A 15,082-nucleotide genomic window follows, 5' to 3' on the forward strand; every position below is an offset into this window, starting at 1 on the left:
TGGCCCCTCCAGAGCCTCATCAGAGGCTTCTGAGAGTAGCTCAGGTGGGAGGCCACAGACCAAAGGGTGGGAATCTCTGAGTTGAATTGAGATAAGCTGAGACCATGTGGAAGGGAAAAGGTCATTGTGTCATACAATTAAGGGTTGGAAGGGACCTTAGAGATCACCTAGGCCAGCCTTCTTATTTTACTGATAAGGTATCCAGGGCCCAGGGAGGTAAAGTCACACAGGTAAGGAACAGAGGGTTTAAACCCAGGTGTTCTGACTCCAAATTCAGGACTCTGGACTCCTGAGTCCAGTGAAAGTGATATGGGGTTATTGGATGAAAATCTAGGGAAGTCAGGACTTCTAAGACTCAAAAGACCAGGAAGTCAGGATAGGTCCTAGGCTTAGAGACTGGACAGGGTGGGGATTCCTGGGTTTGATTGGGCCAGAGTAGGCAGGAAGCTGAAGGAAAGGGAGCAACAGGGGAGTTCTGAATCCAACCTAGACAGAGCAGACAGTCAGGCCAGGGCGGTGGCAGGGGGGCAAAGCCCGTCCCGTGTATTGGGTAGGGTTGAGGACGGGTTCAAGGCCAAGGCTGGATTGGGGGCAGTGTTAGGGGGCAGATGGTGATCCCTTATCTTAGATGGATCTGGGGCCAGGGTCGAGGCTGCCATTGAGGCTGATGACAGGTCCAGGCCGGGACATGCCAGTCAGTAGCCCCAGCAGGCTGAGTAGGGTGGAGAGGAGCAGTAGGAAGGAAGCAGCAAAGAGCAGGGCTGGCAGGGCACTCAAGGCCATGAGCAGCAGGGCTGGCAGTAGATGCTTCCAGATCGTGGCCACCACGGGCCAGAGCGAGCGTAGTAGGTGGCATCCTGTGGTGAAGAGGGCGTGGCACAGACCCAGGGACAGCAGCAGGTAGAGGCTGGATTCAAGCAACCACAGGACCCGCTGCAAAGGCACCCACCAGCAGGATGATGAACACCAAGATGGCAAACGTCGGCGAATTCCACCTGGGCCCTCCCACCACTGATCCCAAATTCGCCAAAGAGCCCAGCTTCGCCAGTTATTCCTCAAGCCTTCTCCCGCCCCCGCCTGGTCCGTTGACCCCTCGGTTCTGGCCCGCTGCATCGATCCGGTGCACCTGCGGGGGAGTGGTAATGGGAAGGGCTGTGACCCCCAAGCACCTAGTGAGGAAGACCGGCGTTCGGAAGGCATCTATGCGAAGCAGATTCCCAAAGATCAGGGAACTGAATGAAAGCAAGAGGGGCAGGTTATGAGGCCAAGGTACCTGGGGAGGATCTCAAAGCACCTACCGGAAGGGAATGGTAAAGAAAGAGGCATGTCTGAAAGAACTTGAGGGAGAGCTGAGTGACAGCTGAGTCTCTAAATTTGAGCGGGCTTGATTCTAAAGCCTTCGGGGAATAAGGGACTGGAAGGGGTTGATTCTAAGCCATAAGGAATGATCCTAAAGCACCCTCTAGGGAGAGGTTTATGGTCCCAAAGTATCCAGGGAGTGACAGGAAGTGATCCCAAAGTAGTGAGGTTCAGGAAGAAGGAGAAGAGAGAGAAAGGAGAAGATAGGAAAGGGAAAGGGGAAAGAACTTTCTGGTAATGAAATGCCCTGGGGGGAATCTTGCTTTCTTGGAGGAGTAGGAGGGAGGAGAAGTTTCATTAGTTTCTTGGACACACCAGGGTAGAGGAGGCTGAGGGAGCTGGGACCTCTTGGGGCAGAGCTGCTAGTGGCCAAGCCCAGGTGTGAAGAAAAGGTCATGATTTGGCCCCTGGCTGGAAGCTTGGAAAAAGGGCCTGTACATGACCTGGTCTCAGGATCCTCACCTGGAAACAGTTGGCATTAGAGGTCAGGGAATGAGAAATCCCCAGGTCTTTCTTGGAACCTTACTTGTCTCCAACCACCCAGCCCTAAGTTCAAGATCTCTAACTTGGGGACCTTTAGAAACATTTGGTCAGTGGAGAGACTTGGAGGCAAATCTAAAGTGTAATCTGTAGTGTTGTGAGTGTGTGTGTGTGTCTGTGTGTACAGAGGAGGATCAGAGAGCTTAGGGAGAATCAAGCAAGAGGAAAGGAGGGAAAAGTAAAAGCTTTGGGGCTCCAGGGCAAAGGTTCCCTGGTTCTTCCTCTGAGGCAGGAGTCAATGAAGCCTGAGAAACCAAGGCTGAAGGCTGAGATTTTTCATCTTTTGTAGACTTCTAACCTAGAGCAACCACCCTACATCCCTGTTGCTGCTGGGGTTAGTTGAGAGTTCAGAAGTTTTCCTCCAATGTCCCATCAGGGAGGTGAACCAGGACTCTGGAAGACTAGAGAAGAAGAAAGCAAACCCTCTCTAGCAAACCGTGGAGAGGCTCATCACCTGAGAAGGTTGGCCAGGGCTTGAATGTTTGGGAACACAGCAGTCTAAAGGGACTGTCTATTAAGGTCTGGGTTGCAGTCTGTATCAGCTATATCAGCAGAGAAAGTAGCTACAGATCCTTAAAGTATTGGCAGAAACTTGGAACCAGGCCCCAGATGACTGGGAAAGCAGATGAAAGAAAAGGATTTCACAGACAGAGGCTAGGGAGAGGTAGCAAGTGTAGACTGGATGTAATGTCTAGCCATTGCCTTTACCTCTCAATATAGGTTTGCTCTGATACTTCTTTCCTTGATGACTTGTCAGACTCTGATTGGGCTTTGTTCCTTGAAAGGCCAAAATGTAGGGAAAACCCAAGGACTCAGGATAAACCACCCACTAGCTGTTCCTCCAGGGATCGTGGGGTTTTGGGTTCCTAGAAACTGATTAAACTACTCTAAGAAAGCAGCATTTCATTACAGAAGTTGAGACAGAAGAGAATAAGGAAGGAGACAAGGGAAGAGATGGGAGGTAGGAGAGTGCACCAAAGAAGGGACCAAAGACATAGAAAGGAAAGGGAGGAGTCAGGAGGGTTGAGAACTAGGGAAGTGGGTCCAGGAGAGGATAGCAGAGATGGGTATCAGGGGAGTGAACAAGAGAGGGGAGAAGAAAGGAAACCACCAAGAGAAAAGAAGTGTAAACCTGACAGATAGAAGATGGGGTTGGGAAGGGGACAGAATCATAGGATATAAGAGTGAGAAGGGGCTTTGGGGGTGTCTCTTCCAACCTGTACTGAACAATATTCTCTCTACAACATGGCTGACAAGTGGCCATCCATTCAACCTTTGCGTGAAGACTTCAGATTAGAACTCACCATCACATCTGGATAGCCCTGATTTTAAGAAGCCTTTCTTTATGATAGGCATGCATGGATGACTTGTGATCCATACACATGGATGAGAATGGATCCTAATGGGGTCCCAACATGGGACAATCCACATTGATGAGGATGGATTCAATGGAACGTTAGCTATCTAGCCGTTACTCCCCTGTCCTATACTAAAGAAACTGATGTGTCGAACCTAATGTGTAGAACTTTATGTTTATTCTTATTAAATTCCGTGTGCTTAGATCTGGGCCCACACTTAGGACTGCCTAGAGTCCTGTGTGTCCTGACCTTCTCACCCAAGGTTAGCTATCTCTCTGAGCTTCACACATCATCAGATTTGATAAAAATGTTAAATAGCACAGATCCCTGGGGCACTTGGCTGGAGATAGAAACCCAAGTCCACAAGGACTGCTGAATGACCAAAGGTTCCCCCTGCCGAATCCACCAGTTTTATCACCTAGCAGCTTCTTTCTGTGTTGGCCCCAGGGGTCCCATAAGAGACTGTCAAATACTTTGCTGGAGTCTAAATATATCTGTATACTTACAGCATTCCTCTCGTCTAGACGGGAAGGGACAATGGCAAAACAAGGCAAGGGACAGGAAGACACAAGACAGAGGACAAGGGAGGAGGCAGAAAAGAGAAAAGGAGAAAAGAGTGAAGAGAGAGGAGAGGGGATAGACCATAGAGGGAATGGAAAGGGAGAAATACACCAGAGCCATTGTGGGGCTAGGCTTACCTCCCAGCACAGCAGCCTTGGTCATGTCGCCACCGCCAGCTCCCTATACAGAGCTGGGAAGGAATCCTTGCAACCTGGCTCCCGGCCTCCCCATCTCCACCCTACCCCTGGGGCCTCATTGTGACCCGGGCTTTGGGGGAGGGGTAGGACAGTGCCAAAGAGAACCCAGCCCATTGGACTCCGGAGTCCAGGCTCTAGGCCTTGTCTTTTTTCTCTTTCCTTATTTAGGGTCCAGGAACCAACATTCTTTGGCAAAACAAAACAAAGTATCTTTAAAAAAAAAAAAAAGAGTTTGAGTCTTTTGCCCACCAAAGGCACAAACTGTCAGGAACCTCCAGACAGAAGGGGTTTTCTGAGCCAAGATCTAGCTTTAGTTTCTCCCTTAGTAAAATGAAAGGTTTGGACTAGATGAATATGCTCCTTACTTGCTCTGTGATTTTGTGTTCTCCAAGGAAAAGAATTTCGCCTCCTCTTCCCTGTCTCCCCTACTCCCTGGTTTCTAAATGCCTCCTGGCTGAAAAGCCTGCCCAAGGTCTGACCTACATCCTTCTTGATATAGTCAGCAGGCTGAACCTGAACCTGCCATAGAATTCTCTTTCCACACCCTCCCTCCTCAGAGATCATAAACCAAGGCCGGCGCTGTCTCAGGCCTCTGCATCTCCCTGTTCTCCCTAACCTCCTATTCTTCTGCTAGGATTTAAGTTATTGGGGGCTATACCTTCTGCCCCATGACCCATGACCCCAAACTCTTAGACCCTTAAAATTCATGGAATTTTGCTACTTTTTCCCTGTGTCCTGGTGAATAGACCTCTTTGCCTTCCTGGGTCTTTCTTTGCTCCCTTACAAAATGAGAGGATTGAATCAAATGATCTCTAAAGGCCCTTTTGAGCTACAGATTCTAAGATTCTGATTGTGTGGCTGAAAGGATCAGATAGGCTCCTTACAGCACTATTGGTGTTAGACACTTATCTAAGGGTCCAAGGTTTAGGCTACTGAGTAGAATAGGGTCTACTCTGACTTAAGAGTCTTCTATATTGGTTTTTCAAACCCTGGGACCTGGAATAATTTAGGGTCTTCTTTCCAGACCACTCATCCTAGCCTAGAGACAACCAGAAAGGAAATTCAGAGGCAGAGGCTGGGGCAATCCTCATGTATTTTCTGTGAAGAGAATCTTTTAGCCTGCTGATTCCTGGAGAGCGGAGGCTTTGCTTCAGGCCAGAGCCTTTAGGCTGACTACAAGGCTGAAGATACTGATGGGCATCAGGGCCCCAAAAATAAGCCCTAGAAGGGTGAAGAGCAGGAATCCATCCAGGACTTGGCTCAAGGCAGGTGGGAGCAGTGGTTCTTGCAAGCTGGAGCCTTCGCCCCCTGCTCCTGGGCCAAGGGGTCTAAACATTGGTCTTTGAGGCAAAGGCAACTCCGGAGTCCTACAAGGAAAGGAGAACCTAAGGTGAGACTTAGGCCAAAGAGACCCTCTCTGGGGCAGAGAGACCCAGGAATCCAGTGTGCTTACCCATGCATTAGGTCAAAAGTCAGGAAACTCATCATTAGTAACAGCAGCAGGAAAGCTATGCCTGGTCCAGCCAGGGCCAGGACAAGGCGAGCACCAAGTCCAAGTATACCGGCGCCCAGGGCCCCATCCAAGAGTGTGAGTGAACTCCTCAAAGGCATACCATGGCCCTCCAAAAGCTCAGGACCCTCGCCAGCTTCTAGGCCCCGGCCCATTCGATCTGTAATGACAGGGATCCTGGGGAAATAGAAATAAGAGATAGGGATGGGTAAGGCAAGATGAACACAAAAGAATTCCTTTTTATTTTTTTAAAGATGTTAGGAAGTTGAAAATTCAGGAGCAAAGAACTAGGGAAAATTCTGAGGTGAACAAGTCAGACATTCATAGAAAGAAAGAGGCAATAACAGACAACAGAGGAGAAGAAGAACTCCTCAGTTCTTATTTTGCTTCTTTTGTTCCTATCAGGAAGCCATGATCTTTGGAATGGAACAGGCCAAAATGAGGGAATAGGGATAGGAATGCAGACGAAGAGAAAGAGAAGTGGAGGAGAGAGAAAACAGGAAACAAATCAATCTAACAGAAAAATACTGATAGAGCACCCACTATATACAAAGTGCTGCATGAAGCACTGGTGATAAGACATGTGCCCTGCCCTCAGGAAGCATATAATCTTTTCTAAAAATTATTTTTAACATTTATTTAAAAATAATTGTAGTTTCAAATTCTCTCCCTCTCTCTTGTTTCTTCTCCACCCATTAAGAAGGCAAGCAATATGGCATCAATTATACATGTGAAATCGCGCCAAATCTGTTTCCATATTAACCATGTTGAAAAAAAGAAAAGCAAGAAACACAAAGAAAGTGAAAAAAAGTATGTTTCAGTCTGCACTTGGAATTCATCAGATCTCTCTCTGGGAGTGGAGAACATTTTTCATCATGGGTCCAAGAAGATAACAATCTAATGGGGAGATAGGAAATATATACAAGTAACCATGGTCTAAAGGAGGAGTAGATAAGACCTAAGAGGTCCAGGCAAAGTGACACGAGAAATTTGATGAGGAAGAAATCATTTTCCTAGGGATGAGGGAGAAGAGATTAGGTAGGCCCCATGAGTTGGGTCTTGCAGGAAGGAAATAGAACTGGGGCAAGGGGGTGTAAGTTGGAGGGAACAGCTACTATAGCCAAAGACGTTTCTCCCTTAGGATTCAATGAGGTGAATTTTCTAGGTCCGTATGGAGGATTTGTGGACAAGAGCTTGACTTCTCCTGATAGGCCACCATCATGCCTTTCCACGCATTTTCTGACACTGCTTGGATAACAATGGTGCACTTAGAGAGGAATGAGCTGGGGCAGGGTTTGAGGAAAACGTTAGAGTTAAGGTTGAGTTTGATTTGCTACAAGAACAACTTTGTGGAAGATGTCCAACAGGAAGAGATATGTAACTAGGGCAGGGTGACTGAAGTTCTGCTCCAGGGTGCCAATATTTAGAGGGCACTGACAGCGTTTATATTCATTCAGGAGCATAGAAACAATGGTACTTAGTATCTTGTTAGTAAGAATCATGATTTAAAATAGTAAGTTACCAGGTGGTCCCTTTCTCCAGTTTACTAGGTCTTATTGTATCTCAGATGAGCCTTCCCTTCAGGCAGTGGTCTCCTCAGCAACAACTTCTTAGTATCCTAGATCTGTCACCTGATAACCAAATTTGTCTTAGAAAGTTTATTTGATACTATTTCATAACACTTTCTCAAGGCAAAAATTGCTAGTAATGTCTCTGCCAGCGGGACTAGAGCTCAAGGGAGCTCTCAAGGATGACTATAGATATGGGTATCATCTGCACAAATGCATGTTATCTATGAAGAGATGACAATAATGGAGCCAGAGAAGTAGATGAAAATGTCTAGGAAGAGACAGAGAAAGAAGAGGGCTAAGGGGATCCCCGGATCCTGGGGAAGACTTGAGTGTAAGAGGAGAAAGGAAGATGTAGAGCCAGTGAGTGGCTCATTTCCCAAAATGTGTTCTTTAGAATTGAATCTAATACTCCAGATATGATCATGGGCAAGGGCATTGTCAGGAAGGGCTTTTGCCTCCCATGTTCTAGATAGTAAGCCTCTATTTATGAAGCCAGAGACAAGGGAATGATCAGAGGGAAAGGAGAAAAGACAGGAGAAAGCAGCAACACGGAAAAGAAGGGAGAAAAGGGTATCTGGAAGGAGGGGGATAGATAATAATGTAAAATGTGGCTGAGAAGCCTGAGGGGATCATGCAGATATTGTAGAGATAGAAATAGTGACTTGAGGAAGAGAAATGGATGAGGGGGAAATTAAGGCAGAGATGGGAAGATCATAGATTCATAGTTAGAAGGAACCTTAAAGGTTATGGAGTGTAATCTCTTATTTTATAGATGAGGAAAATGAAGCATAATGATTTGCCCAAAGTCATACAACTAGTAAATGTTTGAGGCAGGATTTGAATCAGGTCCTTTTGAAGCTTAAGTCCAGGGTCTTGCCCATTATAGTAGGCTGCCTCAGAGATGAGAAGATAATAAAAGAAATGATTCTGGGGGGGACAGATGAGAAAGGAATTATGGAGACGGTTGGAGAAGAGACAGATAGACAAATGAGACTGAGGAGGCAGGGGTAGAGAGGTGGAGATGGAGGAGACAGGGTTAGGAGACAGGAATAGAGGCACAGGGATGAGGGAGAGAGAAATGGGAAATTGGCGACCCAAGAAAGAGTTAAGAGACCTTGTGGGGAGCATTTCTGGGGAGAGTCAGGGATAGAAGGAGTTTGGAATATAGGAGGAAATAGGATGTCCTGAAGGAGCTAACCAGAGATGAGGAGATAAGAACCCTGGGGAGGAAGTGGGGGACAGAAGTGTCATTGTCAAAACCCAGTTAAGGTAGGACCTAAAGTTATGAGGAAGAGGACAATGAACTCAAGACAGCTGGGGCCTGGTTTGCCGGCAGCCCTAGAGACATCAGATGAGCTCCTTGCCAAGTACAGAGAGCAAAGAGCGTTCTGGGCCAGTTCTGATGGAACATGGTCATTACTATGGAGTCCTGTGTTCCTTTTCTCCCTCCCCAACCTCCCCACTCCTCACCTCCTCCCTATCGGGCCTGCCATTCTGGGGACATAAACTGCTAGGGGAGAGGGAAGGCATTATGACCTGTGGAGTAGGGGCTACTGCAGAGGTCATCTTCCCCCCAACCCCGCCCCATATACACATAATAGCTGTGACCAAACTCTCTTTGGACTAGCTTGGTCTGCAATGATGCCCAACCCTGGGTAGTGGGAGAGAGGGGGAAGTATAGAGAAAGATTTCCCTGATCCCTTTTGCTCCATTTGTAACCATTGGTTCTAAGGACCATTGCATGGGACTCATTGCTCACCTGAATAAGGGGTGGAATTGAGAGCTGGAGAGAAGAGAGAACCTAGTCTTCTAGCTTCTAGCTTCAAAGGAGAAAACTCTTATGTCAAACTCTCTTCAGGTCTCTGAAGGAGGAAAGACTGTAGGAGGAAGTCAACATTAGAGGAGTTGACCCTTAGATCATGTCCCTATTCCCAGCTTACTATACTGGAAACTTCAGGGAATTTTCCCTTGGCTGAGATCTGGCCCTTTTCTCTCTTCATTGAGCTGAGTGATCTCCCTCCCAAAAGGAGAACTCATTTGCTCTGGATTGTCTGGTATACATTGTCCTTTGTGTACTTTCTCTGATTTCTATTTTGCTATCCACTTGGATCAATGGGTTTATTTGCTGTTTGCTATGAGAATTCATTGTGGAACTGATATTTATCAGCAAGTCTTGGATAAGTAGCTTGGGGTACTCTGTTCACATTAAGGTATAGTGATTAGGAGTGCAGCTTGAACTTAAAAATTATTTTCCCTAGACTAAAAATATTTAAGGGAGAAGATAGATATAATTTTTGCATGATTAACCCCTTCTCTGAGGAGATAAGAGGTGATGTTCGTAATCCTTCATTTCATGACACCACTACAGGGGATGGCTCTCTAGGAGGGGATAGGGATGAGATATAATTGGAAAATATAACTAATGAAAAGCCAAAGGTATCAAAAAAAAAAAATCCTAGGGCCTTTATCAAACACTAGGACCACTATAAGCCTCAGACTCTCAGAACTGGAAAGGACCTCCAGGTCCATCTCACTCTACCTGTGCCCAGACAATTCCCTCCACTCTGAGTCAGACATTTGGTCATCTGGTCTTTACTTGAAGGCTAAGGAAGAACTCACCTCTGGAGACAATCCATCCCACTCTGATGGAGTTGTAATTATTCAGAGTGCTCTGGCTCTGTACTCACACAGATCCTGGATTCAATGTGGGGCTTGCTTAACTGCAAAGTCAGGAGATCAAGTTTCTTTTGATGTCTTTGGATTGTAGAATAAGACTATGGGGAAAAAAATCTTCAACACAAAGGCTAGGTATGTCTCATGTCTCAGATCTCTACAAAAGGGATTAATAGAAGCCTCTCTCAGAAAATGTACATTGATGTTCCCTCCCCAAATTGATGAACAGTCTCTCTTTTCAGAAAAGATACACAATGTTCAAAACAGATATAAGCTATAGGAAGCTATTTATTTCCTCCACCACAAAAGAAATGCTTTAACTACACATATACACAAATACACAAAGTATGCATTAACTTAAAACACTAAACAAGAAAGACCTGTTAACATCATGACATTCTCCTAAAAGGTAAAGACAACATTGCGAGACTGCTAAAAAAGATTATTTCACTTTCACCTCAGGCCTGCACTGTCTAGATAACTCATAAGATTCAGATCTCCCAGCCAGTTTGAGCTTGCCTTGAACTTTGACAAACTTTCCAGTTGCAGCATCCTCTTGTTTGGTGGCCATCTCCTCCTCTAAAAGCTATGCAGTTACAAGAACTGTGGTGACCAGCTAGCATCAATTCAGTGGCACAGATGCTCTTGAATTCACAAAATAGTCATCAAGGTTGAAAATGTCCTTTTTTCACAGGTTTGTTGTTTCTGGATACAGATTTCTTTTCAGAGAAGAAACACAGAGACAGAGGAAACCAGCCAGGAACTTGGGTTCACCTAGGTAAGCACAAGTTGTTCACTGTGTGGCTATGGCTACAATTGCCACTGGATAGAAGAAAGAAATTCTCTGCTTCCTGATTACTGGAAATCCTAAAAAGAGAAATACAGGAAGTCACACAGGAGCTAACTAAAAAGAAGATAGGAACCTTTCTCCAACTCTTGTAACCTGCTGGAGTGGGATAGAGATCAAGGGTTCCATTAACTCTGACAGCAGTTATCTTTGATGTAACCCCAGTCATAAAGATTAAGGGACCAGTCAGGAGTTGTTGGGTCATATTTATCCTTGAGGGAAAATCCTCACAGAAAGAGGCCAGAGCACATGCCCAGCTCTGTGGAAAGTACTACACTTCATCCCTGCTAAAGTAAAACACATATGTACATATAGATATCTCATTCACTTTCAATATATTCTTCCCCACTCCCTCAGGCTTTGGAGCCAACCCTATTAACAAGGAATAAAAAATAAAGAGAAGAGAAAGAAGTTTAGCAAAACCAAGCAACAGACCAAGAGATTCTGACAGTACATGCAATTTTTCACACCCATAGCCCTCTACCCCTGGAAAAAGAAGGGGTTGTGCATTTTCTTACGTTTTCTCCTAGATCAAGTTTCATCAATATAATAGTGATGAGGTTGAGGGGTGCTGGGGACTCCGAAATACTGACACGCCAGGTCCTGTTCGGATGAATTCGACTCAAGCCTTCTTAAAGTCAAAGAAAACAAAGTTTATTAAAGGTTCATCTTACTGGGTTGACTCTTAAGGAGCCTAAGCATTTGTAACACTTGTATTCACAAGCGGGCCAGATAGAATCTCAGCTAGATAGAGTCTGAGCTGGATTGAATCTGAGCACCTTCATGGAGGCAAGATGGAACTTAAATACAGAAATGACAGTAGGAGGGATCTGGGGGTGGTCTGGTAGTCCAGGGTGATGGGAGGAAGGGTTTAGGGAGGGTCTTGAGGAGAAGTCCAAGGAGGGGGTGACTGGTCAAGGGCTGGAAGCCACTGGAGGCAATCAGTAGATATCAGACAATGAAGAGCTTGGGCTGGAAGCAGGTGGGCAATCCTGAGGTCTTGATTGGGGTGGTATGGGAATGACTGGTAATAGGAAAAAAGGGAGAGATAGAGATATTCAAAGAATGCTAAATAGAAGATAGGAAGTATTCCGACTGAGAGAGATGGAAGGGAAATCCAAGGAGCCCCCCACCCGAGGCCAGACTTTCTGGGGCCTTGCAGATAAATGTGACAAAAGTCCTCCTGATCCAAGGGGAATAGGTCCTGGCTTGGGCTTGTATCCCATCAATAGCGCTACATTCAGTTTAACTTTTTTTCTGTTTTTTTCTATTAACATTTTTATACTCATTGTGTATATTGTCTTCTTGTTTCTGCTTGCTTCACTCGGCATCAGTTCATAAAAGTCTTCCCATGCTTCTCCAAAATTTTCATATTCATTGTTTATGATGCAAAGATTTATTTTTCTCAAAATGAGAAGGAGAATTTATCAAGTTTCCCTACCCATTTTTATTCCTACAATAAAACCTTTTCAAATAAATTATTTTTGTGGTACATCAATATCCATACTTTAAAAAGAAAAAGGAACATGGCCCTCAAGTAGTAAACTTAAATATCTGAAAGAGATGTATTTAAGATCATTCTTTACTGTAAACACAAGGCCTCAGGAAAGCTAGAGATAAGGAACAGTAGAATTTCTCTAGCCTGCTTCTTCAGGTAGACTTCCAATTGCTGTCATATACAGGTTGATCCGGGTGCATGTTCAGTGGGAGGGGACTGGAGGAAAAGCATGTATAACAGAAGCTTTGAAAAGTGGCTTTTCGGTATTCTCTTTTTCTGCAGGAAAGGCTCATGTCTGATACGTGTTCATTTTTCTTGAATCTTAGGGCTTCTAGGGAATTGTTTGGTAGAAATGCAAAGAGTTAAGGAATTATTGATCACCTCCTCTGCCACATGCACACTTTATTTTTTTGTGCTTTTTAAAAAATCTTTGTAATTAGTTGAAGAGGTGAAGGAGAGAAAAGGAAAGGGAGAGAGTCTGACTTAAACTCATAGATGATTGGTGTTTGCTTCTTTGTTTGATTCATTCTCATGGAAAACAGAGGTTTTTATAGTCTTTTATAGTCTTAACTGGGCTCTGAAAAGCTTCCTCAGAGCCTCAGAGCTCCTGCCTCACTCAGGTAACCATTAATTCACAACAGGTCTCAAGATAAAATAACAAAAACAACAAAATGTGACATTCAATTTGTTCCCAGCCTGAATTTTTAAAATATCTTATATATTTTTATTCTATTTTACTATATTTTATATACAGTCCGCCAAAATATATAACATTTTATTATGGCTTTTGACATTCCTGAGTCTGTGTCCAGACACAAAAGCATGCTCTAGTCACAGTCTCCAGTCTAATATTCACTCAGGGCTTTTAATTTAGTACTTCATATATTGGAATCCCTATGAAACGGGCCAGAAGGCAATCATAAATATATGTGGCCATACATGTATTTTCTAATAGGCAATTCACAAAAGAAAGATGACACTTGCAATTACAAAGGTCTGGAATAGCAAACATCTTTATACATGTTATGGAAAATGGTCATAGCAATCATATTTGAGATATTATGAAATGAATTGTGACAGTCAAATTAACTGGCCCTGCTATCCATGTGAGGTCACTCAGAAGGATTCTGGTTGGCCAGATATGCTCTCAGCTCAGATTTGCACAAAGAGATGAGACAAGAGATAAAAGGGCAAAGTTTGTAGCAGGAAGTGGAAGGAAAAAGGAAAATGAAGAAGGAAGGAAAGCAAAGAAAATGGCAGTGGAGCTAGGGGATTCCCTGGACACTATGCCTTATCTGGCCAAAGTTTACAGACATTCTAGCTTTCATTCTTCTCCAGATGACAGACTTTAGGGAATTGATGTGGAGGTTCTGTTGTAGATACTGAGGTTTTCCCCACTTTCTGCTAATGCCAGATACTGGATTCAATGCTTATTTCTACTTCCTTAATGTGATCATTGGCCACCATGGAATCCATGCATGACTGCCATTAAGAATCCTGCACATTTACTGATCAGGTGAGGGGTGATTTTGGCCAAGACAACACAATCAAGCACCTTTCCTGGTCATCAGATGTACAAAGTCATTAACCTGCTATTCCTTGATTTCCCAAATTGGGCATTGTTTGCTTGGCTGTGGGGTTGGGGTCAGGCTGAATGTGCAAACTTCCATCTCCAGTGATCGGGAGACACAATGGTTTGGGTGCTAACTGTGGAGCAGTGTTCACTTAATGTATTATCCAGGTATTTACCTTGCATGTCTATTTTGAGGAAATTGTCCTTTTTTTGTACGACTACAATGTAAGAAGGGCAACTAGGTGGTGCGGTGGATAGAGCACCAGTGCAGGAGTCAGGGGGACCTGAGTTCAATTCTCACCTCAGACACTTGACACTCACTAGCTGTGTGACCTTGGGCAAGTCACTTTACCCCAATTGCCTCCTCTGGGCTCATCTCCAGTCATCCTGATGAATATCTGGTCACTGGATTCAGATGGCTCTGGAGGAGAAGTGAGGCTGGTGACCTGCACAGCCCTCCCTCACTCAAAACAAAGTCAAGTGCAAGTCATATCATTGTTTTCTCTGACGGCATGGTCTTCCTCGGCAACGAAGGATGAACACACACTACTTAGCCCAATGAAACCTTTTTCTTTTGTATATATTTTTATAGGTTGTAACTAGCTGTCAAAATCATTACCTCCCATTGAAATTTTTCCTAACCAGACCATTTGTTTTAGTGTAAGTTAAACTGTTGTATCTAAAGTATCATAGCAATTTTGTTGCCCTCCAAATAAAAAGTTTGGATCAATTCCCAAGAAAGTGTACTAATTTTCTCCCATCTGCATAGCCATGGTAGCTGTTTCATTTAGTGTCCAATCACAATGTCCCCTAACTCAACAGGAGGTTTTACTTCTGGCTTCTCCTCTGGATTTAGTATGTGAATTTTGGAGCATTTCAACTACTGTCCTTCCTACATTGCAGCTAAACTGTGATATCTAGTTTGATGGACTTGTGGAGCTATTTTTCTCCTTCCCTCTTCCTTGGCAATTTAAAACCCTTTTGATTAAATTTATAAACTCCCTTTTTATAAGCCTTTGTTGGTATGCTGTATTCCCCTCCAGGAGGGGAATATCTTTTAAACCAAGTCAAAAAAAGACAAAAACCAAAAACCCTAATGCAATCTAAAGCTGTATGAAGAGACAGAAAGCTTAGAGCTCAAAATGAAGGAGGTGCTAATCCCACCGGCAGGATCAGACCACATTTGGACTCCAGATTTTAGTAAGAATATGGATAATCTGGAGCTTGTCAACAGGATACTAATCACTTTCAGAAGACTTTAGAATTTTAGGGGTTCAGACTTGAAGAAAATTTACAGATCACCTAGCAACTTTTTTGTTTAGTCACATCTGACTCTCGGTGATCCCATCTGGAGTTTTCTTGGCAAAAATACTGGAGTGATTTGTCATTCCTTCT

General features: G+C 44.4%; 2 protein-coding genes across 3 annotated transcripts; both read right to left on the reverse strand.

Annotated features, from left to right (window-relative positions):
- Positions 1 to 514: 514 nt before the first annotated feature.
- On the reverse strand, positions 515 to 4,067 carry TMEM239 (transmembrane protein 239). The gene is made up of 2 exons (XM_072619800.1): positions 3,956 to 4,067; positions 515 to 1,126 (listed from the first exon to the last, which is right to left on the reverse strand). The coding sequence occupies exon 2, from the start codon at positions 1,111 to 1,113 to the stop codon at positions 625 to 627; it is 489 nt and encodes a 162-aa protein (XP_072475901.1). The 5' UTR covers positions 1,114 to 1,126; positions 3,956 to 4,067; the 3' UTR covers positions 515 to 624.
- Positions 4,068 to 5,090: 1,023 nt separating this feature from the next.
- Positions 5,091 to 8,617, reverse strand: C6H20orf141 (chromosome 6 C20orf141 homolog). Of its 2 annotated transcripts, XM_072619802.1 has the most exons (4): positions 8,567 to 8,617; positions 7,048 to 7,156; positions 5,469 to 5,702; positions 5,091 to 5,382 (listed from the first exon to the last, which is right to left on the reverse strand). In XM_072619802.1, exons 3-4 carry the CDS (start codon positions 5,678 to 5,680, stop codon positions 5,166 to 5,168), a joined length of 429 nt encoding a protein of 142 aa, XP_072475903.1. In that variant the 5' UTR covers positions 5,681 to 5,702; positions 7,048 to 7,156; positions 8,567 to 8,617; the 3' UTR covers positions 5,091 to 5,165. The 2 variants fall into 2 exon arrangements, with proteins under 2 accessions (XP_072475903.1, XP_072475902.1); XM_072619801.1 differs by lacking the exon at positions 7,048 to 7,156 and having other exon boundaries at positions 8,567 to 8,611.
- Between the last annotated feature and the right edge of the window lie 6,465 nt (positions 8,618 to 15,082).

This window comes from Notamacropus eugenii, chromosome 6, assembly GCF_028372415.1.
Source record: "Notamacropus eugenii isolate mMacEug1 chromosome 6, mMacEug1.pri_v2, whole genome shotgun sequence".
Taxonomy (NCBI): domain Eukaryota; kingdom Metazoa; phylum Chordata; class Mammalia; order Diprotodontia; family Macropodidae; genus Notamacropus; species Notamacropus eugenii.

What these genes read in the sequence shown, in the direction of transcription:
- TMEM239 (XM_072619800.1), bottom strand. Translation starts at nt 1,113, where the DNA reads ATGCAGCGGGCCAGAACCGAGGGGTCAACGGACCAGGCGGGGGCGGGA.
- C6H20orf141 (XM_072619801.1), bottom strand. Translation starts at nt 8,589, where the DNA reads ATGGCAGGCCCGATAGGGAGGAG. An exon ending in GCAGGCCCGATAGGGAGGAG is followed by an intron (nt 5,703 to 8,566) that starts GTGAGGAGTGGG and finishes CTATTTCCCCAG; the next exon opens with GATCCCTGTCATTACAGATC. An exon ending in ACTTTTGACCTAATGCATGG is followed by an intron (nt 5,383 to 5,468) that starts GTAAGCACACTG and finishes CTTTCCTTGTAG; the next exon opens with GACTCCGGAGTTGCCTTTGC.